General features: G+C 42.5%; 1 protein-coding gene across 4 annotated transcripts in view; it reads left to right on the top strand.

The window, feature by feature from the left end:
• The window catches only part of LOC134914279 (poly [ADP-ribose] polymerase tankyrase-1), a 571272-nt gene extending 563781 nt beyond the window's left edge, over window positions 1–7491 (top strand). For all 4 annotated transcript variants that reach the window (XM_063920036.1, XM_063920037.1, XM_063920035.1 and 1 more), the window contains one exon: window positions 4976–7491. In XM_063920036.1, coding sequence (XP_063776106.1) covers window positions 4976–5062 — 87 coding nt within the window. In that variant the 3' untranslated portion in view covers window positions 5063–7491. The remainder of the gene's footprint in view (window positions 1–4975) is intronic.
• Window positions 7492–26049: the final 18558 nt, after the last annotated feature.

Raw genomic sequence — 26049 nt, 5'->3', positions numbered from 1 at the left:
GCTCTATTTATGTTTTTTATGTATTGACTTGTGGTTGCGGAAAACAATACGTGCGACGCACCACAAGGACACTACACATAAGGTTTATGGAACATAAACATAATATTACAAACAATTTAAAATCACATTGTCTATCAAATCATATACAGGTTGAGTATCCCATATCCAAATATTCCGAAATACGGAATATTCCGAAATACGCACTTTTTTGAGTGAGATAGTGAAACCTTTGTTTTTTGATGGCTCAATGTACACAAACTTTGTTTAATACACAAAGTTATAAAATATATTGGCTAAAATTACCTTCAGGCTGCGTGTATAAGGTGTATATGTACCATAAATGCATTCTGTGCTTAGATTTAGGTCCCATCACCATGATATCTCATTATGTTAGGCAATTATTCCAAAATACGGAAAAATCCCATATCCAAAATACCTCTGGTCCCAAGCATTTTGGATAAGGGAGACTCAACCTAGTGATGAGCGGATTCGGTTTTACTCGGTTTTACTCGGTTCTCAAAACCGAATCTTATTGGCTCACTGATGTCACGTGTTTTGGATAGCCAATAAGATTCGGTTTTGAGAACCGAGTAAAACCGAATCCGCTCATCACTAATTTAAGTCTCAACCTGTATCAAATTGTCCGGATGGTACACGTGATAAGATTAGGATCATAGGTATTGAACAAATTAGTGCTACACAGAGAGGGGGAGATCGTTTCAACATGTTATGTAGGCGTGAAGCCTTTTGGATATTTAGACTGTGTACATTGAAACCACAAGGACTAAATGATATACAGATGAATTAAACAATATATGAAATTAAGGTTCTAAAGTTATAACAATTTCTGATCAAATTGAATAATTGACGTTTATTTGGTTATTTAGGTATATATACAGTAAGTATGTATATGTAGGTATATATGCATATACATACGTGTATGTGTGTGTATATATATATATATATATATATATCCATTATTGATTAAGGAATATATCAGCGGTATAGAAATGTCCAAGGAGATATATAGCATGAATAGAGTGAATATGTTGTGTCGATATTTTAGATATAATCTTAAAGGGATATTTATTTCTCTGCATTAGGATATGCACATAAAGTTAATATATGTATAATGATGAATGGACTGTTGATAGATATTTAAAGCATAAGCTTAAGAAATGTAAACAGGAAGTATTCTAACAACGGTATAAGGTACAAGTGGAACGCACATTGTGTGCATGCGCGTGTCATAAGAACAAGGAAGTAATCCTATGATGACGATCTAAGTTATAAATGGAACGCAAGAGTGGAACGCACAATGTGCGCATACGTGTCCCACGGAACCAGGAAGTGATAGCAGTGCCTGTTTCCGTATAAATAGAGGTTTAATAATAATGTACCATCATTCATCGATTCTCTTGAGGAAGCCGCCGATTTGCACATAGGCGGAGAAACGCGTAGAGAGGAGTGCTATCTACGGCTGAGACTCATTGTGATCCAGCATTAATACGTGAGGACCGGATTTAGAGCAATTAGGAGTGAGACGTCACCCAGTATACAGATTCTTGGTCTGAAGACACGTGGAGCTGGTATAATTATATAGCGTGGCCACGCTGGACTGTTGAGTATAATTGCTATCTCTGCAAAGAGAGTGTGCAGAGACTATGAATACTTACAATTTCTGCTATTAACAAGCTGCATCTTAAATCTATATGCTTTGAACTTTTAACATCTTTATGCTTATTTATTTTCATCTGGCAAATGCTATGAACTGTCTGCTTAATGCTGCTATATGCTACTAACTGTCAGTGCATTAAGTAAACTAATTGATTCAGGAGTGGCCATAAGGATCTATATAATTTTATGTCATTTTAATTAATTTTAATACACCGGCCGTGTGATTAATGTTTTGTGTGTAATGTCTATTAAATGTTTTTATGTTTTAAACATGTACTGATCTGGACAGCGCTTCATTTTATTTGCTTTATTATATTTAGATTTTTTGAGGTTAGCAGTGACCTCTTAAGTGAAGCAGCAGCCCTTGATCAGATTTGTAATATAAAATATCCCAGCGCCCAGGTATTTTTTCTATTTCAATATCCACTGGCCCAAGTATGATGGGACCTATTTTAGTGTGGTCAGGTGTCTTAAGCTGGGTACACACTAAACTATATCATGGACGATGTGCCTGATTCTAACACACCATTCATAATATCGTCTAGTGTGTGCACTATGTCGCTGACAATGCACGCTCTTGCACATCTTTAGCGACTTCCTCAAGGTCCGACCGATCGTCACTGCCAGCATCGACAAGTGTGTATGCACTTGCCGCTGCCTGCCCTGCCGCTGGGTCCCATCACTGACGACATCATGCTGAGTACACATCGTTTAATGTGTATTCAGCTTTAGGCATTTCACCCACTAGTGGTTCAAAGTTGATCTCTGAACCTCAAAGCCACACAGGCGGGATGGAAGGGGGGTTGGGGATGTGGTCCCAAGATTAACATTTTTAAGGTGCCTCCTATTTCTAATGGGCAATCCTGTTTGCTTGTTAGCTGCAGTGAATGTGTGTGAACATCTACATGACCATTTGCATGCTTTTACTGGTGTTAGCAAATGCTACAAAAGCATGCTTCATAACACCAGTGGACAACTGGCCTTAGAAATTTTATTGCTGTTTACATTGTAGACCTCTTCCATGCAGGCAGCAGTCTTTACAAATCTCTCAGCTGATATTTTGTACATTAATCTGCCCCTCTCGTATCATGCAATGAATGAATTTCAGCTGGCTAATTAGTGCTAATTAAGACATGACTTGTATTAAAATAACAAGGCCAGAGTTTGAACCAAAACAGAAAGATAATTTCAAAACTGCAAAAATGTGAAATAAAAGTACCGGCCCTAATACAGATGTGTCCTCTTACATCTTTGCTCTGTGTGCTACAATTCTCATTACATAACGCGTGATTGGCATGCGACTCAGTAGCGCCGAGCAACTTTTTTTTTTCCTTTTACTTTTTTTCGTGAAAATGCTTCTTAGACGCAAAGTAATGTAATAGGATGCACAAGCAGCTTCTGCTGATTAAAATTATATGCAGTATGCCTATATTCTGTGTGTGACACTGACTCTATCTGCATACAAAATTTTATGCTGCAGTGTTTTCCTGGAAAACACTGTAACGTGGCATTTCGGATGTAATAGAGCCACAATTACACACACAGGCATGCCGCACATCATTTTAATCAGCAGAAATTGCTTGTGCGTCCTGTTACATTATTTTGCGTTGAAGACGCATTTTCATGGAAAAAAAGATGCTTGGCGGTACAGAGTCCCACAGCAGCATGGCGCGACTTCAAGGGCTGTTTACCGTGACTGCAGCAAGGATGTAAGAGGACACATCTGTAGATATTTGGTAAAGTAGTATCCCTAGGAGAAACAAACACTAACAGTGACACAGCATAAATTCACATGAGAATATTCTGTATTACGAAGTCAATCAAGGCTATGATAAATATCCCTTAATAGATGAAAGGTGGATGGTTTATGTATCGCTTAATGGTATCCTGGTATTGACTTGTCAATAAAAATGAGATGACATGTATATCCATTTCATAGAGAGGGTTTGTTTTCATTTAGTCAGTTTCTTTTTCATATAGCACTGGGCAACAGCTGATTTGTTACTCAAATCCCAGGAAAAAGAGGGGATATGATTATGTATAAGAAAAGAGAAATAGAAGTGGGTTTGTATAGACATGTCAAATTGCTTATGCCATCTACGGTATGCTCTTCAGCAGTGCATGATTGATGAGAGAGTAATCTGACCAAGTATAACAGGCTTGAAATAGATTAGTCAACAATCTAAGCCCATTGAGATATATAAAGCTATATGCTCATATGTCACCTGTTGCATCTGATTGACATGTATCCTACTCAGTGTTAAGGGGCTCAGAGTCCTATATATGTATATATTTGTCCTTCAAAGGAACAACTGAGAAATGCACAATTTTGCTTAGTGAGACGGAGTATCTCTGTCGAGTTTTATATGTAAGGTATGTGTGCAAGCATTGTTTTTATCACTAAATACATTTTGCCTATTGGGCTTGATGACCATTGGGGTCAGCTGTTTTTGAGGACGTCTCTCTACTTCGTTTCATATTTGTTTCTCTATGGGTGCATCGCCACCTCTGGATTCATGTACTAACTCAACTGTATACATTTCTAATAATTTGGTTAGTCAACACTAACACTGTTTATTTACGAAGCGTTTCCCCAGTGCAGGAACCCACTCCTTCATCGTACCTTTCACATAACTCTGAGGTGACGTGGCTTGATGACACATTGCAGATTCCAGCCCCTGTGTAGTCAGGAAAGAACCCTTGCAGAAGAATTGTCTGTTGCTCAAAGAGTTTGGGGGTTTTCCCCCCAAATTCAGGGTGCAAATTTACTAAAGCTTCTAAAACAGGGAATTGGTGATGTTGCCCATTGCAACCAATCCAATGCGGTCTATCATTTTCTAAAAGACAATATAGAAATGATAGACAGCATCTGATTGGTTGCTATGGGCAACATTACGAATTCTCTGTTTTAGAAGTTTTGGTAAATTTACCCCTAGGAGTCTCCTAAACATTCCATGAGAGCAAATACCTAGTATTTAATTTATACATTGGAATATAAATGAGGTTTTTTTTTTAGTCATTAATCACTTAACTGGCATGGTCAGATCACATGCAACCATGCCGCCCCACTGTGTCCCCTATTTTTTGACGAGAAGATCTGTTTTTTAGATGTGCCTAATATAATATTTCAATATTTAAAAAAAAATATTTTTAAACAATATAATAAATAAGAAAAAATAAAAAATGTTCTGAACGATTTTGAAGTGAGGCAACTGTAGACCAAACAAAAAGCGAAATGCCTTGATGTATGAGCAATGTTATTTGCGATGTAGTAACAACATTGTGTTTCATTAAACAGGCTTACCCAGAATATCTCATCACATACCAGATATTGAAGCCAGAAGCTCCCTTACAAGCTGCCACAACAGCAGAGCAAAAGACCTAGTAATTTGCAATGGACTCTATGAAATGAACAACTAGAACTGAGCTGTTACAGTCCAGATAACCTGACTGGCTAGGAGGACTTTCTCATGAGAAGAAAATCCTGAAAGCCCGGAAATAAGCTGTATTTTTTTTTTTAAGTGTTACATTGAAGGTTCTATTCTGAGTGGATACACTCCCACTTGCTACTGTTCCTCTAAAGATGTTTACAAGGGGTTGCCTTTTTAATAACGTTTCTCAGGCTAATTTTCAGTAGGTCATCAAAGACGGAAACAAAAAATCTGTCTGAGGTTTTAGCAACACTACAAATGTATTGCCACGCCAGCATTTCCAAGGTGGCTGGTTTGGATGGTACATGTATGTGTAACGTTTAAGTGACCGTTTTAATATTTTTTCAGCTTACGTTCCTTGGATAGGGGACACAGCGTAATCAGCTATTTATTTGTTTTATATTTGTGTATAACTATACTAAAGTGAGCTGGAATCTTAAAATGTTTTTTTTCCTTTCCTTTGCACAAAGATGAGGTCATAAACAATGCAATATTTACTTACCAAGTCAGAACATTTTGATAAATGTTTAGATTTTATTTTCTTTTTGCACTTTTATGAATAAATGTATTGTTTAGAAATGAAGGAAGAATAAGGAGAGCAAAAAACACTAAAGGGGTATTCAGTTAACCGCATTAATTTACTGTGGTCTAATTGATCCTCCAGGGCTAGCCAATGAACCCCTAAAACGGAAGTTATCTGTGATTTTTTATTTGACCTGCTTCATGCTGGTGTAAACAAAATCCCTGATAATCAGCCTCATTTTCAGGATGACGGCCGGATGGCTAATTGAATTAAGTGAGGAAAGGGAAAGGGGGTGATTTTTTTTATTTTATTTTAAAACTGCAAAACTATCCGGTTTTTTTAATCCTGGAAAATTTTCGGAGCTAATTGTATCCCCCCTACATTGATCTTTTCGCTGAGCGTGCTTTCGTTTTTGCAAGACACAGTAAATGAGCTTACTAGCCAAAAAACAGGGAACATCGTTATTACTATGCATTCTTCTAGGTTACATAGTGATTATGTGCAGATATGAAGGCTTATTTAATAGCATGGCTCACCATACATCAGTTGTAGCTCTCAGTAACCTATCCAATATTAATTTTGATAATTTCAAATGTCAAATTAGGATCAAGAAGTGTGTATTGTTATGGGTTAGAGCGGCAGATTGCGTGGTTTGCAAAATGCTATTAATCATTTTAATGATTGCTTTTCTTTCATTTACTGTAGTAGGGATCAGGTGTTTCCTGGGTCTCTTGACACTGCTGATAATATAGAATTATTAAAGCTGCGTTACCACCTATCTAATATCATTCCTATGGTGACTCCTATCTAAAGCTGGAGCCCTTGGAAAGCCATGTGTCTCTGTGATTCTCTGAAACTGTGTGGAAGATACAGAACGACCGATCACAAGCTGATTTATCGAGAAATTCCTTTGCAGTCATTTAAAGAGGGTTAAAATAAATGTATTGGTCAGTTCTGTGTTCCAGGACCAGAAAGACAGCTGCATGTAGCAACTCCTGCGACTAGAGGCTGGGACCACCATAGGAAAAGATATTTCATACATGGTAGGGTGGCATAGAGTCCTAAAATCTTTTTCTACAAACAAAAACATCTTTCCTCAGGGTGTCCAGCTAATACCTAAAGCAAGCAATTAGTGGTCATTATGATGTAAGTACTCTGTCCTAGTTTCCAGCACTTCGGGAGAGAGAAGACCATATTTGGCGAAGCAGCCATGTCGCCTGGCATTATGCACCCGTATCTTTTCCTTACAAAGCTGCTGTGTATCTACTAGTATAGTAGAACTAGGAAACAACCATAGACTGTACTTTTGCTTAATGCATTAATTACAGAACTGATGGAAGTCTCATTCTTCTCAGTACTGGCTGCCTCTAAATACCCAAAAAGTGGCATCCTAAAAAACAGTTGCCCTCCCCTGCAGCAGTGGTCTTGCATACGTTATGAGTGTAAAAGTATGGCCTGGAGAAGCAGTACACTAGAAATTGGCAAACACAAGTTATTTTTATTTTGGTTCACGTTAGAACTTTTACAGAGTATTATTTCTTGTAATGAAACAGCTCCCTCTTCTGCTTCAGTCATGTAACTGTTTAATTTGCTGTATTTGCAGGAGATACTCAGATTTACTATCCAGAACAGAAGAAACACTCATAAGACGTTTAGAAAATAAAACTGAAAAAATTGTTTCATTTTGAAATTTAAATGTCTCTTAAAGAAAATTGGCTACACTAAAATGCGATTTTATATTATAGCTTTCTTCATAACTTACAGTTAATCTTTACATGGCTGACAAGTGTCATTTTGCTAGGAAACCTAATTGATTTGTGCAATTTCCTCATACCTTCAATAAATGTGTTTTTATATGTTTTGGAGACTAGATAGTCTTAGTTGTGTATATGAAATTATAACAACTTGAAATTTGTGAAAATTATTATTATTTTTTATGTTTTGTTTAAATAGTTTTAGCCATATTTACTGTTAATATACAAGTTTATAAAACAATACTCCCCTTTTATAAGCCTATGTATCAATCCACCATATATTTGTTGGCGCTGTTACTTGTTTAGTTGATTACAGCAGTTAATTTGCCTAAATCCACCAGCTCCCAACCAGTACATTGTAAATTGCCTTAATCTTAAGTGTTAAGGGCAGGATCAAACATGAATGCCAAAGTTCAAAGCAATTCTGCGTTCAATGCCAGGGGTGAACATTACCAGGAATTCCCTGGAGCAGTACTAATGGCAGTGTAGAGGAAGTCCAACTCAAATCACTTATGCTTCTGAAGCTAAGAAAAGTGTTACCTGGCTCAAACATCAAATTGCATGTAAGCTGATATTATGTCCACATCTGTTCATAAAACGTTTTCTTGGGAAGAAATATATTAAGTGGTACCTCTCTGTTTCACATATGTCATTGATGCATCACATACAGGTTTTCTGGTTACAGGTAAAACAAATGTTAAATATACACACAGTGGTCGAAGTGGGGTATGGAAAATTGGAAGGGATTTAGTTTCAACTCCAGGGTGTACTATTGTGCATATGTGTCGGGGAATAGGGCGTGGCCACTTAAAAGGGGGTGTGTTCTTGGTGTTAACTGTTATCCAAAAAAGCAATCAAGAGACATTTGTCTTATTAGACTGTGTCTACTACACTTGTACATCTATTCGAGCAAAAATAGGAAATTAGTGTAACTGTTGTGGTAACTACATATCCCAGTATGCCCTACATTATAGATATCAAGTCAAAGTTGCCTGATCTCACAGGCTATCCAGGAGACTACACAGGGAGTAAGAAATGTTCCTATGGTGGAAAGAGACCTGCTATGATGATCTAGCTTTACCCATGTCAGTGAACATTGATTAGGCAGGAGCAGTGATCAGGGACGGATCTAGACTTTTCCTTTAGGGGGGGCAGTGTACTGTTTGATTGTGACCCCTCCCATCTCTAGTCATGACTCCTCCCCTCTCCAATATTGACTCCTCCCCTTTCCATTCCCGACTCCTTCCCTCTCCCATCCTGACTGCGTTGGCAGGGGTCAACCTTAATTGCAGATGCATCACGAGACGGTGTTACACATGCTTAACGACCTTGCCCTGTGATGGGCGGCCCCCAGCATGTGAGGAGATAAATGCAGATTTTGCTGCGTATGCAGCGATCTGCGTCCATCTCTGAATAACCCACTGTGTGTTTAAGGTGTATATAAAACATAAATGCAATCTGTGTTTAGACTTGGGTCCTATCCAGTGGCCGATTTTCCCGATGGGCTCCAGGACTGCAGCCCCCCCAGTAAAATCCACCGCCTTAGCTAAGTGTCAGTAAGCCAAAAGTAGTAATGCTACCATCACACCATCTGTGCTGCTGCTGTTTGGAGATCACAACACAAAAGAAATCAACCTGGCTGGGTATAAATGGATAGAGACACCCGCCTATTACAGATCAACCTAGCTGGGTATAAGCGGATAGAGACACCCGCCTATTACAGATCAACCTGGCTGGGTATAAGCGGATAGAGACACCCGCCTATTACAGATCAACCTAGCTGGGTATAAGCGGATAGAGACACCCGCCTATTACAGATCAACCTGGCTGGGTATAAATGGATAGAGACACCCGCCTATTACAGATCAACCTAGCTGGGTATAAGCGGATAGAGACACCCGCCTATTACAGATCAACCTGGCTGGGTATAAATGGATAGAGACACCCGCCTATTACAGATCAACCTGGCAGGGTATAAGTGGATAGAGACACCCGCCTATTACAGATCAACCTAGCTGGGTATAAGCGGATAGAGACACCCGCCTATTACAGATCAACCTGGCTGGGTATAAGCGGATAGAGACACCCGCCTATTACAGATCAACCTGGCGGCTGGGTATAAGCGGATAGAGACACCCGCCTATTACAGATCAACCTGGCTGGGTATAAGCGGATAGAGATACCCGCCTATTACAGATCACCCTGGCTGGGTATAAGCGGATAGAGACACCCGCCTATTACAGATCAACCTAGCTGGGTATAAGCGGATAGAGACACCCGCCTATTACAGATCACCCTGGCTGGGTATAAGCGGATAGAGAGACCCGCCTATTACAGATCAACCTGGCTGGGTATAAGCGGATAGAGACACCTGCCTATTACAGATCAACCTGGCTGGGTATAAGCGGATAGAGACACCTGCCTATTACAGATCAACCTAGCTGGGTATAAGCGGATAGAGACACCCGCCTATTACAGATCAACCTGGCTGGGTATAAGCGGATAGAGACACCCGCCTATTACAGATCAACCTAGCTGGGTATAAGCGGATAGAGACACCCGCCTATTACAGATCAACCTGGCTGGGTATAAGCGGATAGAGACACCTGCCTATTACAGATCAACCTGGCTGGGTATAAGCGGATAGAGATACCCGCCTATTACAGATCACCCTGGCTGGGTATAAGTGGATAGAGACACCCGTCTATTACAGATCAACCTAGCTGGGTATAAGCGGATAGAGACACCCGCCTATTACAGATCACCCTGGCTGGGTATAAGTGGATAGAGATACCCGCCTATTACAGATCAACCTAGCTGGGTATAAGCGGATAGAGACACCCGCCTATTACAGATCAACCTAGCTGGGTATAAATGGATAGAGACACCCGCCTATTACAGATCAACCTGGCTGGGTATAAGCGGAAAGAGACACCCGCCTATTACAGATCAACCTGGCTGGGTATAAGCGGATAGAGACACCCGCCTATTACAGATCAACCTAGCTGGGTATAAATGGATAGAGACACCCGCCTATTACAGATCAACCTGGCTGGGTATAAGTGGATAGAGACACCCGCCTATTACAGATCAACCTGGCTGGGTATAAGCGGATAGAGACACCCGCCTATTACAGATCAACCTAGCTGGGTATAAGCGGATAGAGACACCCGCCTATTACAGATCAACCTGGCTGGGTATAAATGGATAGAGACACCCGCCTATTACAGATCAACCTAGCTGGGTATAAGCGGATAGAGACACCCGCCTATTACAGATCAACCTGGCTGGGTATAAGCGGATAGACACCCGCCTATTACAGATCAACCTGGCTGGGTATAAGCGGATAGAGACACCCGCCTATTACAGATCAACCTAGCTGGGTATAAGCGGATAGAGACACCCGCCTATTACAGATCACCCTGGCTGGGTATAAGTGGATAGAGACACCCGCCTATTACAGATCAACCTGGCTGGGTATAAGCGGATAGAGATACCCGCCTATTACAGATCAACCTAGCTGGGTATAAGCGGATAGAGACACCCGCCTATTACAGATCAACCTGGCTGGGTATAAGCGGATAGAGACACCCGCCTATTACAGATCAACCTAGCTGGGTATAAGCGGATAGAGACACCCGCCTATTACAGATCAACCTGGCTGGGTATAAGCAGATAGAGACACCCGCCTATAACAGATCACCCTCGCTGGGTATAAGCGGATAGAGACACCCGCCTATAACAGATCACCCTGGCTGGGTATAAGTGGATAGAGACACCCGCCTATTACAGATCAACCTAGCTGGGTATAAGCGGATAGAGACACCCGCCTATTACAGATCACCCTGGCTGGGTATAAGTGGATAGAGAGACCCGCCTATTACAGATCAACCTAGCTGGGTATAAGCGGATAGAGACACCCGCCTATTACAGATCAACCTGGCTGGGTATAAGCGGATAGAGACACCCGCCTATTACAGATCAACCTGGCTGGGTATAAGCGGATAGAGACACCCGCCTATTACAGATCAACCTGGCTGGGTATAAGCGGATAGAGACACCTGCCTATTACAGATCAACCTAGCTGGGTATAAGCGGATAGAGACACCGGCCTATTACAGATCAACCTAGCTGGGTATAAGCGGATAGAGACACCCGCCTATTACAGACATGTACACAGCGAGACAATGGGTTTGGATTGTAATTGCTACTAAAGTGTGCACGGGAAACAATGTTTTATTCTAGCATGGCTAGCAACAGCACTATAGTCTGGTGACACTATAAACCAGAGGTTCTCAAACTCGGTCCTCGGGGGCACACACAGTGCATGTTTTGCAGGTAACCCAGCAGGTGCACAGGTGTATTAATTACTCACTGACACATTTTAAAAGGTCCACAGGTGGAGCTATTTATTTCACTTGCGATTCTGTGAGGAGACCTGCAAAACATGCACTGTGTGTGCCCCCGAGGACCAAGTTTGAGAACCTCTGCTATAAACAATGGGTCCAAATCTATTTTTCATTTTAGTGCCTAAAAAAATTCATTAATAGTTGTGTATTTCTATGTTAATGCCACTAATTCTGAGAAATAAATGTGGTGGAAAATAAAAGCCACACTCACTGGCATTTTGAATTAATGTTTAATATATCTGATGTGCTTGTACGAGTAGTATAGGTTTTCCAGTAAAGTAAGAAATGAACAGTAGTGAAATACAGTAAGTAATGTCCCAAAATCAGATACCCCAATTGAATGCAGGCAACAAAAAAACTGCCCATAGGTCCTGTAAGAGGAGAAGCTGTTTTTTAGCACTGGCATTTCACATAAATGGGTCTATGAATCTCTTCCTTCTACCCACACACCTGTATACCACTGCTATATACCCGCACATCTGTATACCCCTGCTATATACCCACATGCCTATATACCCCTTCTGTGTTCCTGCACACCTGTATACCCCTGCTATATATACCCACACACCTGTATACCCCTGCTACATACCCTCACACCTGTATATCCCTGCTATGTTCCCGCACACCTGTATACTGCTGCTATATACCCGCACATCTGTATACCCCTGCTATATACCCACACACCTGTATACCCCTGCTATATACCCACACACCTGTATACCCCTGCTATATACCCACACACCTATATACCCCTTCTATGTTCCTGCACACCTGTATAACCCTGCTATATACCCACACACCTATATACCCCTTCTATGTTCCTGTATACCCCTGCTATATACCCGCACACCTGTATACCCCTGCTATGTTCCTGCACACCTGTATACCCCTGCTACATACCCACACTACTGTATACCCCTGCTATATTCCCGCACATTACAGTATATACCCACACACCTGTATACCCCTGCTATGTACCCGCACACTTGTATACCCCTGCTATGTACCCGCACACCTGTATACCACTGTTTTGTTTCTGCATACCTGTACACCTCTGTAATATACCCACACCTTTATACCTCTGCTGCATACCTGCACTTACTTACAGTAAGTTGCAGATTGCTGGTAGGTCTCTGTCTGGCAGGCAGTAGGTTGGTCCTTGTCCTCTGGCCACAGAAGCAGGCTGGTCCTTGTCTCTCTGGCAGCATCAGGCTGGCCCTTGTCCCTCTGGCAGCAGCAACAAGCTGGTCTCACACTGCAGCAAACGGTGAGTTGAATCAAAGTAGAAATGGAACACACAGCTCCTTCCTGCTTCCACTTCCTGTGTACAGTGTACACAGACATGTTCAGCCCACCCAACACTATAGTGTTTTTCATTCGTCGACTAGCCTGACTGTCAAGTAACTTTAGCCCCGCCTCCAACAAGCAGCCAGTTCCCGGACGGATCTCCTTTGATCATCTGTGTGGAGACACTGGGGTGAGAATCCCACTCCACAGTTAACAAACTTATCTTTATTGCCTGCCTTATTAGCCAAAGGAGTGATTGGGAAGGAGGAGAGATGCTGCGTGTGAGAGCTCTGCAGCCTCTGCTCAGCAGGGAGTACACAAGCTGGGAGGAGGGAGCGGAATTGCTGAGACACTGTGTCTCATCTCATCACACTGAAAGCGGCAGTGTGCTAGGGGGGGGGGGGGGGGGGGGACCGCCCCCATCGCCCCCCTTTCTATCCGTGCCTGGCAGTGATATAATGCAACTGCTGGGCAATGGCAAGCATCCACAGGTGAAGCTAACTGCAGGACACTGTGTTACACAGGCGGATGGCACTGCAGGACTCCAGAGTGTGTGGCTGTACCACATACTGCATGCAAGCCACTCCCCTGCTGTACAATCGCTTGCTTCTTTGGAAGCAGCAGCTCCTGGTCAGTGTAGTGCTGGCAAGTAATACCACTGTACACCAACACACTCCGAGCACTGTGTATATATGTATGTGTGTGTGTATATATATATATATATATATATATACAGTGGGGCAAAAAAGTATTTGGACAGCCACCGATTGTGCAAGTTGACGAACTTAAATAGATGAGTGGTTTAATTTCCATCATAGGTACACTTCAACTGTGAGAGAATCTGAAGAGAAAAAAAAACAGGAAATCACATCGTATGATTTTTAAACAATTTATTTGTATATTCTTGCGGAAAATAAATATTTGGACAATCAAAAAGTTTAACTCAATACTTTCTAATATAACCTTGGCTGGCAATTACGTTTGCTGTAGTTCTTGACCAGGTTTGCACACACTGTAACAGGTATTTTGGCCCACTCTTCCATGCAGATCTTCTCTAGATCTGTCATGTTTTGGGGCTGTCGCCGGGCAACACGGACTTTCAACTCCCTCCACAGATTTTCTATTGGGCTGAGGTCTGGAGACTGGCTAGGCCACTCCAGGACCTTGAAATGCTTCTTACGGAGCCACTCCTTAGCTGCTGGGCGGTGTGTTTGGGGTCATTATCATGCTGGAAGACCCAGCCACGTTCCATCTTCAATGCTCTTACTGAGGGAAGGAGGTTTTTGCCCAAAATCTCACGATATATGGCCCCATTCATCCTCTCCTTAGTACGGATCAGTCGTCCTGTCCCCTTTGCAGAAAAGCAGCCCCAAAGCATGATGTTTCCACCCTCATGCTTCACAGTGGGTATGGTGTACTTGGGATGCCATTCATCATTCTTCTCCCTCCAAACACAGTGAGTGGAGTTTATACCAAAAAGTTAGATTTTGCTCTCATCTGACCACATTACATTCTCCCAATCCTCCTCTGGATCATCCAGATGGTCACTGGCAAACTTTAGACGGGCCTGGACATGTGCTGTCTTAAGGAGGAGGACCTTTCGGGCGCTGCAGGATTTCAATCCATGACGCCGTAGTGTGTTGCTAATGGTAACCTTTGTGACTGTGGTCCCAGCTCTCTTGAGGTCATTGACCAGGTCCCCCGTGTAGTACTGGGCGGATTCCTCACCGTTCTCAAGATCATTGATACCCCACGAGGTGAGATCTTGCATGGAGCCCCAGGTCGAGGGAGATTATCAGTGATCTTGTACTGTATTTCTTCCATTTTTTAATAATTGCGCCAACAGTTGATCTCACCAAGCTGCTTGCCTATTGTCGAGTAGCTCATCCCAGCCTTGTGCAGCTCTTTTGTCTAGAGAAGATAGAATAATGGGGGGAGCCAATTGTGCATTAAAAGATGACAATTTATTGACACATCATAAAACACAGGTCTAAAAATGTAAGCGTACCAAAGATGGCGGTATAATCACCACTGACACATTCGTTTTAAAATCAAAGATACATGATGGATTCACCACTGCATGTTGCCTTGTTCAGCGTCCATCCATAAGCCACGCCCCTACCGGTTTCGTCACCAGGACTTCATCAGAGGGCTTGGCTTAACATTTCCCTTAGAGCAGGGGTGTCAAACTCAAATTCATCGGGGGCCGCATCAGCAGTTTGGTCCCCATCAAAGGGCCGGTTGTATCTGTAGGTCTATCCAAAATTTACCGCTCCACCTGCCTTATATGTGCCCAGCCATCTGCCCCCTTTTAAAGTGCCCAGCCATGTGCCCCCTTTTATAGTGCCCAGCCATGTGCCCCCTTTTATAGTGCACAGGTCCCCATTTTACACATTGCGGCAGGCACAGGTCCCCATTTTACACATTGCGGCAGGCACAGGTCCCCATTTTACACATAGCGGCAGGTACAGGTCCCCATTTTACACATTGTGGCAGGCACAGGTCCCCATTTTACACATTGTGGCAGGCACAGGTCCCCATTTTACACATAGCGGCAGGTACAGGTCCCCATTTTACACATTGTGGCAGGCACAGGTCCCCATTTTACACATTGTGGCAGGCACAGGTCCCCATTTTACACATTGCGGCAGGCACAGGTCCCCATTTTACACATAGCGGCAGGTACAGGTCCCCATTTTACACATTGTGGCAGGCACAGGTCCCCATTTTACACATTGTGGCAGGCACAGGTCCCCATTTTACACATAGCGGCAGGTACAGGTCCCCATTTTACACATTGTGGCAGGCACAGGTCCCCATTTTACACATTGTGGCAGGCACAGGTCCCCATTTTACACATAGCGGCAGGTACAGGTCCCCATTTTACACATTGTGGCAGGCACAGGTCCCCATTTTACACATTGTGGCAGGCACAGGTCCCCATTTTACACATAGCGGCAGGTACAGGTCCCCATTTTACACATTGTGGCAGGCACAGGTCCCCATTTTACACATTGTGGCAGGCACAGGTCCCCATTTTACACATTGCGGCAGGCACAGGTCCCCATTTTACACATTGCGGCAGGCACAGGTCCCCATTTTACACATAGCGGCAGGTACAGGTCCCCATTTTACACATTGTGGCAGGCACAGGTCCCCATTTTACACATTGTGGCAGGCACAGGTCCCCATTTTACACATTGTGGCAGGCACAGGTCCCCATTTTACACATAGCGGCAGGTACAGGTCCCCATTTTACACATAGCGGCAGGTACAGGTCCCCATTTTACACATTGTGGCAGGTGGTGGAAGGAGGGAGAGAGAGAGAAAGAGAGGAAGGGAGAGGGGCTGACTTACATTTGAAGCGGTTCTCGCCGCTCTTCAGCCGCCTCTCCCTCCTCGTCTGCGCGGCTCCCTTCTCCCTCCTCCGACGGGGTTTCGTTGAATGACGCGTTTGCGCCGTGACGTCACGACGCAATTGCGTCATTCCGCGAAACCCCGCCCCCCCGAGCTGGGCACTCGGGAGAAGGGGGTTTCATGGCGGCGGCACCGCGGGCCATCAGACGAGGTCTGGCGGGCCGGATTTGGCCCGCGGGCCTTGTCTTTGACACCCCTGCCTTAGAGCTTTTAAATCCTAAAAACCTGTTTGCATTCTCCAACTAGTGTTATACATTAACAGGTTCAAGTAATCATTCATTAGTGAGTGAGATTTATCAACAACACATACATTTACACAGAAAAAGACTGTCAAATACAAATGAATATCATGCAGTCATATTTTATCCTAAAATTACACTGATAAAACATTTGTAATAAATGAACAGTTACAAGCAGCAAAGTACACCGTTCATTAAACCAAAAAAGGAGTGAGTTCATAACCTTCATTTAATCCATCTGGAGATAAAGTGTTCAAAGTAATGATCCAGAAGGTTTCTCGTCTGTTAAGTCTATTTATTCTATCCCCACCACGTTTATCCACAGGTATATGTTCCGAACCTAAAAATTTTAATGAAGATGTATCACTATTATGGCAGTGTTTAAAGTGCCGGGGGACACTATGATTTTCTATATTATTTTTTATATTTCTTAGATGTTCTAATATCCGCAGTTTTAGAGCTCTTTTAGTTTTCCCTATATACCTCTTTCCGTAACCACATTCCAGCAAGTATATAACATGAGTAGTGTTACAATTAATAAACATCGATTTTATATTCTTTTATTGGAGTGCCCCTGTCCTTGAATGATTTCATGCCTTTCATACCGTGGCTGCACACTTTGCATCTGCCACATGTGAAAAACCCTTTAATTTGATCAAACATGTTGCCATTGGAGATTTCCGTTGCCGAGGGGAGTAAGCTAGGTGCCAGGTGTGTTTTCAAGGTCTTAGCTCTTTTAAAAACCACATCCGGCTTTTGTGACACATGTTTTGCTAACATTGGGTCCATTTGTATAATATGCCAATGACGTGTCAGAGACTTTTGAATGTCACTATTGAAAGAGTTATACTGTGTTGTAAAGGGACAAAAAATTACACCCTCCCTATCCTTTTTATTTTTATTAGTTTCTTTATATTGTAACAGATCTTTTCTTTCTAAACTTCTTGCTCTTGAAATGGCTGTTTCTATTAAAGGGATAGGATACCCCTTTTCAATAAACCTTTGTCTATACACTTTTGCTTGTTCTTCAAATTTGGATATTGATGTGCAGTTGCGTCTAAGTCTAATTAGTTGAGAATAGGGCAAATTATGTTTCCATTTTCTATGATAGCAGCTTTTATAGTCTAGATAATTGTTACTGTCAACTTCTTTAAAAAAAAAGTGAATGTTTCCACATTCATGCTGGTTCCCTTTTGATAATCCTTGGCACTGAGGACTAGGTCTAGGAATTCAATTTCTTGCTTATGAAATTTTGACGTAAAGCTGAGGTTATAATCGTTAATATTCAAATACTGTACAAAATCCCCGAAATCTGATTAATTCCCTCGCCAAATCACGATAATATCGTCGATATAGCGTTTAAATAATATTAATTTATCAGAATAGGGTTTTCACTTAGAACTTTGTCTTGTTCCCATATCCCCATAAATAAATTTGCCACACTCGGGGCACAAATCGTCCCCATTGCTAAACCACATCGCTGTACAAAAAATGTATCTAAAAATAGTAAAATAATTGTGCTCAAACACAAATTTGAGACAATCGAATAAAAAAGCAATTCTGTGTGCATTCATTTCTGGGTCTTTTTGTAATATGATTTTTATACATTGTATACCTTTAATATGGGGGATAGAAGTGTACAGCAACTGTACATCTATGGTACCCCAACTATATTCATCACTCCAAAGAAATGAATCTAATAATTGCAAAACATGCATTGAATCCTTAACATAGGTGTCTAGCAACGGAAAATATTTTTTAATAAAAACGTCAATGTATTCTGATAAATGAGCAGTTAAGGAATCAATGCCCAAGACGATGGGGCGACCCGGCGGGTGCTCCCTATTTTTATGGATCTTAGGCAAATAGTATATTATTGCAATTCTCGGACTTTGATTCCATATATAGTCAAATTCTTCTTTATTTATCACCTGTGATGCAATACCTTGATCTAATAAGCCTTTTATATCTGTCAAATATTCAATTGTAGGAACTTTTTTTATTCTAGAATAAGAGTTGGTATCAGACAACAACCTGTACATTTCAGATTCATAATCCACCCTATCCAGTAATACCACGCCTCCACCCTTATCTGCCTGCTTAATTACTAAATGATTTTTGGATGTACTGATTTTTTCAAAATCTTTTTTGACTAGCTGGGCAAATAAATCAATACATGAACCTCTAGATTCTAATGGATAAAAGGTTGAATTATTTTTTAAACCTGATGCATTATCTAATTTTTTATTTTCATAATTTTTCATTAATGCAAGAGATTAATTATCTTGTCGAATAAAGTGAGGTTTTAAGGTCATCCTTCTAACATAAAGGTTTAAGTCCATTTATAAATTGAACTTATTGACACCTGCAGTGGGTGCATAGGACAAACCTTTTTGAAGTACAGTAACCTCGGCATCTGACAAATCAACTTTTGAAAGGTTAAATATACCCTTTTTTTCACCCTCTGTACAAGCTAAGGATGTTATATTACGGCTCTCCTTTTGTAAGGTGCCTTTTCCTCCTCTCTGACCTCTTCGTCTCTGTATCTTTTTCCTTTGCCTAGGGGACTTCCCCGATATTGATCTTGATTTCCCCCTCATAAAAAAATGTTTTTTTCCTTCGTCTAAAAAACGTGGGCCAGGGTGGTATTCTTGATCTCCTAAACGATTCAATGTTTCAAATCTATTGGCTGTTTTTAAAGTGGATTTTTCTGGGGAAAATGGATTGGATCTCCAACTTTTTCCATTCCCATCTAGTAGCTGGTCTGTAATCGATGGGATTCTGATTATGTCTATCCTCAAACCTGAACTGATTCTGGTTCTGTGCCTTAACCCTTCTCCGTCTGGAGTTGGATCTTTTTTCTATTCTAAAACCTTGTCTGTTATTTATTATAGGTGTTTTCTCTCCTAGACTGGGGCCAATTTCTCACCTGTCCTAGGTCATAATCCTCTTTATCTCTTTTAAATTTCCTTTTTTTGGTTTTTATAAACTTTTTAAATTTTGTTGGTTTTATTTTTCATATACTCTGAAAACTCTTTGAACTCTGCACTATTGTTGCTGGCTTCTAATTGCCGCTCTATTACAGCTTTTTCAACAGCTGTAATAATTTTTTTTTTTCAAACACAATCTCATAAGCTCTAGGGAACTTTCATCTAAAATACGATACCATTCTTTTAAAAACTTTTCATTTGAGACACCGAAGGTGGGGTTCTTGGAGATTCTCAATCCCCGTGGTACTCTTTTACATTTAATGTAGTTTTCTAAACCAACTATGTCCCACCACATTCGGTCTCTTGAATTAAAAAACGTTCTGATTCACATAATTATCCTCTATGGTACAAACATTCTCTGGTTCTATAATGTTACCCACAGTATCTTCATTAAACATCTCATTACATTGTTGAGACCTATTAGACCTGAGGTCTGCAAATTTAAACATATTTTTGTCGTAATGCAGCCACAAACACCAAAGGAGACAAACAATTGGAAAAAGAAATTGGAGGTGTGAGTGCAAACCGGGTTTAAATGGAGACTGTCTGTGGAACTACAAGTCCAAGTCCAGATTGTTAGATCCATCTTGTATCTTTGGTTTAAAAACAAATGTATCAGCGGTGATTATACGGCCATCTTTGGTACGCTTACATTTTTAGACCTGTGTTTTATGATATCAATAAATTGTCCTCTTTTAATGCACTATTGGCGCCCCCCATTATTCTATCTTCTATCTATATATATATATATATATATATGTGTGTGTGTGTATATACACATATATACACACACACACTGTGGTGACCAGCACTCATCTGGAACCAGATATATAGGTGCCCTTCCGATGTGATGTGCAGAAGACAGTGGTGGAAGTGGGACGGCACTCACTGGACTGGTATTAAATCAAGCAACCAGAGCCCAGACTGCAATTAACATTTCAGTTTATATCAAACTTTTGTCAGAATCAACATATCAACATTACATTGTGAATGAAGTTGCCTAAGTAGACCCCACCATTGTCTGCGTTTTCCTCCTGCAGTCGGGGCTTGATGATGTCATCATTGATGGTGCATGCTTCACTTCGCTACCTGGCATCCAGCAGGGTCGCCAACCACCAGACCTGACCAACACACCCACCACTACAATGCATAAGAGTAGAAGCCGCAGGGACAAAATAGGATAGTTTACCTACTGTTAAATCCTTTTCTCGTAGTCCATAGAGGATACTGGGGTCCACATTAGTACCATGGGGCATAGACTGGTCCACTAGGAGCCATGGGCACTTTAAGAAATCAATAGTGTGGGCTGGCTCCTCCCTCTATGCCTCTCCTACCAGACTCGGTCTAGAAACTATGCCCGAGGAGACGGACATACTTCAAGAGAAGAATTCAACTGAACAGTGGTGAGATTCATACCAGCACACACAAACAAGAGGAAAGCCATGCTAACCAAACTTAAACAGGAACAGCAACGGCTGAACCAACAATAATACTTAACCAAGTAACAGTGCAGAAAAACGAAGCACCGGGCGGGTGCCCAGTATCCTCTACGGACTACAAGAAAAGGATTTACCGGTAGGTAATTAAAATCCTATTTTTTCTTACGTCCTAGAGGACGTAAGCTCCCAAACCGGGTGGGAGAGTGCTGAGGTTCCTGCAGAACTGATTGGCCAAACTGAAGGTCCTCAGAGGCCAAAGTATCGTACTTGTAGAACGTAGCAAACGTGTTCGAACCCAACCAAGTAGCTGCTTGGCAGAGCTGTAAAGCCGAGACATCCCGGGCAGCCGCCCAGGAAGAACCCACCGACCTAGTAGAGTGGGCCTATACTTTAGGAACCGGCAATCCTGCCGATGAATAAGCCTGCTGGATAGTAAGCCTGATCCAGTGAGCAATAGACTGCTTAGAAGCAGGACACCCAATTTTCTTGGGATCATAGAGAACAAACAGCGAGTCAGATTTCCTGTGACGAGCTGTCTACTTCACCTAGATCTTCAAAGCCCTCACCATATCCAAGGACCTTGAGGTAGCAGAGGTGTCCGTAAGCATCGGCACCACAATAGGTTGGTTGATATGAAACGCAGACACCACCTTAGGAAGAAATTGTTGACTAGTTCTAAGTTCAGCTCTATTTTCATGAAAAATCAAATAGGGGCTTTTGTGAGACAACGCCCCCAGTTCCGACACACGCGTTGCAGAAGCTAAGGCCAACAGTGTAACGGTCTTCCACGTAAGAAACTTTATGTCAACCCCCTGTAAAGGCTCAAACCATTCTGATTGTAGAAGCTGCAACACCACGTTGAGATCCCAAGGTGCCGTGGGAGGCACAAAGGGTGGTTGGATGTGCAGAACACCCTTCAACGTCTGAACCTTAGGGGAGGGAAGCCAATTGTTTCTGGAAGAAAATGGATAAGGCCGAAATCTGGACTTTTAAGGAGCCCAAACGTAGGCCCACATCCACACCTGACTGTAGAAAAAGAAGAAAACGTCCCAGTTGAAATTCCACTGTTGGAAATTTCCTGTTTTTACACCACGAGACATATTTTTTTCCAAATACGGTTGTAATGTTTAGACGTTACCCCTTTCCTAGCTTGCATCAGGGCCGGAATAACCTTGTCCGGAATTCCCTCCTGGGCTAGGATTTGACGTTCAACCTCCATGCCATCAAATGGAGCCGCGTTAAGTCTGGATAGACGAACGGCCCCTGTTGTAGAAGATCCACATGAAGAGGCAGAGGCCATGGTTCCTCTAGGAGCATCTCCAGTAGATCCGCTTACCAGGCCCTTCTTGGCCAGTCCGGAGCAATGAGAATTGCTTGAACCTTTTCCCTTTTTATTCTTTTGAGAATTCTTGGGATCAATGGAAGAGGTGGAACACGGAAACCATCTGGTAGACCCATGGAGTCACCAGAGTGTCCACCGCCACTGCTTGTGGGTCCCTCGACCTGAAACAATACTGCTTGAGCTTCTTGTTGAGACAAGAGGCCATCATGCCTATTTGTGGAATTCCCCACTGACATGTCAAGGACTCGAACACCTGCAGATGGAGGCTCCACTCTCCTGGTTGGAGGTTGTGTCTGCTGGGGAAGTCCGCTTCCCAGTTGTCTACTCCCGGAATGAAGATTGCCGACAGCGCCACCACGTGTCTTTCTGCCCAGAGGAGAATCCTTGTTACCTGTGACATTGCTGCTCTGCTCTTCGTTCCGCCCTGTCGGTTTATGTACTTTACTGTCGTTACATTGTCCAACCGAACTTGAATGACGTGATCTGGAAGAAGATGCGATGCCTTTAAAAGGGTGTTGTATATGGTGCTTAGCCCCAGAACATTGATCGGAAGGAGGATTTCCTGCCTTGACCATTTTCCTTGGAACTTTTCCCCCCTGGGTAACTTCTCCCAAACCTCTGAGGCTTGCGTCTGTGGTTAGCAGAATCCAATCTTGAATCCCGAACCTTCGACCCTCGGTCAGGTGAGAAGTTTGAAGCCGCCACAGAAGAGAAATCCTGGCTTTTGGCAACAGACGTATCATCTGGTGCATGTGAAGATGCGATCCGGACCATTTATCCAACAGATCCAGATGGAAGGGCCTTGCATGAAACCTTCCGTACTGCAGAGTCTCATAAAAGGCTACCATCTTCCCCATTGTCCCTGCACAGGCGAATGCATAGATGTACCGATATCTGGGTTGCTTTTAGAACATCCCGTACCATTGACTTGATTACCAATGCCTTTTCCAACGGAAGGAATACCTTCTGTTCATCCGTATCCAGTATCAGCCCCAGGAAAGGTAGCCTCCGTGTCGGGTCTAGGTGAGATTTTGGCAGGTTCAGAATCCACCCGTGATCCTGGATAAGTCGCATTGAGAGGGCAATGTTGTCCAACAACCTCTCCCTGGATGGTGCTTTCATCAGCAGAACGTCCAGGTACGGTGGTATGTTCATTCCTTCCTTGCAGGGGAGAAACATCATTTCTGCAATTACCTTGGTGAACACTCTCGGTGCCGTGGAGAGGCCAAATGGTAGGGCCTGGAACTGGTAGTGACAGTCCTGTAATGCAAATTTTAGATAAACCTGATGAGGCGGCCAAATCTGAATATGAAGGTACGCATCCTTGATATCCAGAGAGACTAGGCATTTCCCTTCTTCCAGACCTGAGATCCCCGCTCTCAGAGACTCCATCTTGAATTTGAACACCCGTACATATGGGTTCAGGGACTAGAGGTTTAAAATGGGCCCTACCGAACCGTCCGGTTTCGGTACCACGAACAGGTTTAAATAAGAACCTTTGTTTTGCAGTTGAAGAGGAATTGGAACAATGACCTGAGTCTGTACCAGTCTTTGAATCGCTGCCTGTAAAGCCATACTGGCTTGTGGAGAAGCTGGTAAGCCTGATTTGAAGAATCTGTGAGTTCCTGAAACTCCAGTCTGTAACCCTGGGCGATAAGATCTTTGACCCAGGGATTCTGGCCTGATGTTGCCCATATGTGACTGAAATTACTTAGTCTGGCTCCCACCTGCCTGTCTTCCAGGCAGTGTGGTCCACCGTCATGCAGAAGGCATTGAGGAAGCAGGACCGGACGTCTGTTCCTGTGAACCTGCAGTTGCTGGTTTTCTGGGATTACCTCTATTGCCTTTAAAGACCGTAGAAGAACTGTTGGTTTTGTTTTTAAACTTCGCTGTCCGAAAAGGACTGCAGAGTAGGAGCAATGTAGGATTTTCTAGCTGGAGTAGCTGCGGAAGGAAGGTATTTAGACTTACCCGCCATAGCTTTGGATATTCACGTATCCAGTTAATCTCCAAAAAGGGCTTAACCTGCGAACAGGTAGACGCCTTTCCTGGAATCCGCCTCCGCAGTCCACTGGCGTAGCCACAAGCCCCTGCCATAGCAGTGGTGCGTGCATTGAGTAAACCATATTCCTTTAGGGCATCCACCATAAAGCCAGCAGAATCCTGTATATGCTGTAGGAGTAAATTAATTCCTACCTGAATAAGGAATCTAACCCGTCATTTTGATCACCTGACCATTTTGCAATGGCCCGACAGATCCATGCACAAGCTATAGTGTGTCTCTGGGCCACCCCCGCAGCCGTGTACAGGGATTTGAGAGAGGTCCCAATCTTGCGGTCAGCCGAGTTCTTTAAGGAGGCTGCGCCTGGGACAGGTAAAAAATTTTACGTGACAATCTAGATACAGATGCGTCAACGATCTGTGATATTCTCATTTCTTCTTATCCTCCTGAGTGAAAGGGAAGGAAATGAGCAAACTCTTATGGGTCTGAAACGTTTTCACTGGATTTACCCAAGTTACTTCAAACAGAGAATTTTACTCTTTTGATGCAGGAAAAAATCCTCTTTCGATGAGGATTTCTTCCTTTCATTAAAATAAGATTCCTAATAGGAATCTACAATATATCTCTAATAGCTTCTATCAGAGCTTGCACCCCCTGAGCCAGAGCTGCATCTCCCAAAACTCCCCCCACCTCCTATATCCACCTCACTGGCCCTGCATCTGAGGCATCGTCATCAGTGTCAGCCTGCAAGATCTGGGCCAGTGTACGCATTTGTGGACCAATGGTAGGGGTTTGAAGCGCTGGTGTGGGAGCTGAATTTCTATTCATCAGGTCATCCACAGACTTTAAGTATTGCGTCTCATTATGGGATAATTAATTTGAATATTATGAATCATCCCCTTTGTGGAATCCAACCTGCAAGGTCAGACCCACTAACCTGAGAATGTGTACTGAGTACAGTGTAATGATACACCAGAGGAAGAGAAACACTCTGTTGTGCATTTAGACCATGTAATGTGGAAGTTTATATATATATATATATATATATATATATATATATATACACACACACACACGCAGGTGAACACAGGTTAAGCACAATTAACCAACAGAGCCCTCTACGGAGACTGTTATGAGGAAACCTCATAAAAAAAGTCGGATTGACATTGTCTGAAATGGCCAAAACCGGTTTGATTTGGCCTCAAATTGAATACTGAACTAAAGGATCCAACATCAATTGAATAGACCCATACAGTAATTAAAGAATGCAACTCAGGCTCAACTGTTTATTTAACCCGTTACCTGCCACGGTGTTCAAACGATGTATTCATCTGGCCGTGCGCTGCAATAATGCTTTGTCCCTGTCCCCGCTGTGAATCTTCTTGATCTATTAGTTTATACCGTAGTGTGGACATATGGTCTGAGTAGATGTTGCTCCTTCTAGGGCTAATCATATTGCGGACCGGTGAAGTGCCACCCGATCCCGGAAAGACCTAATAGTTTTGCCCACGTAGAACAGTCCACATGGGCATTGTGTAA

Source organism: Pseudophryne corroboree, chromosome 1 (genome assembly GCF_028390025.1).
Source record: "Pseudophryne corroboree isolate aPseCor3 chromosome 1, aPseCor3.hap2, whole genome shotgun sequence".
In the NCBI taxonomy this organism is placed as follows: domain Eukaryota; kingdom Metazoa; phylum Chordata; class Amphibia; order Anura; family Myobatrachidae; genus Pseudophryne; species Pseudophryne corroboree.
Note: the sequence above shows the minus strand (reverse complement) of the source record. Positions and strands in the feature narration are given on the sequence as shown.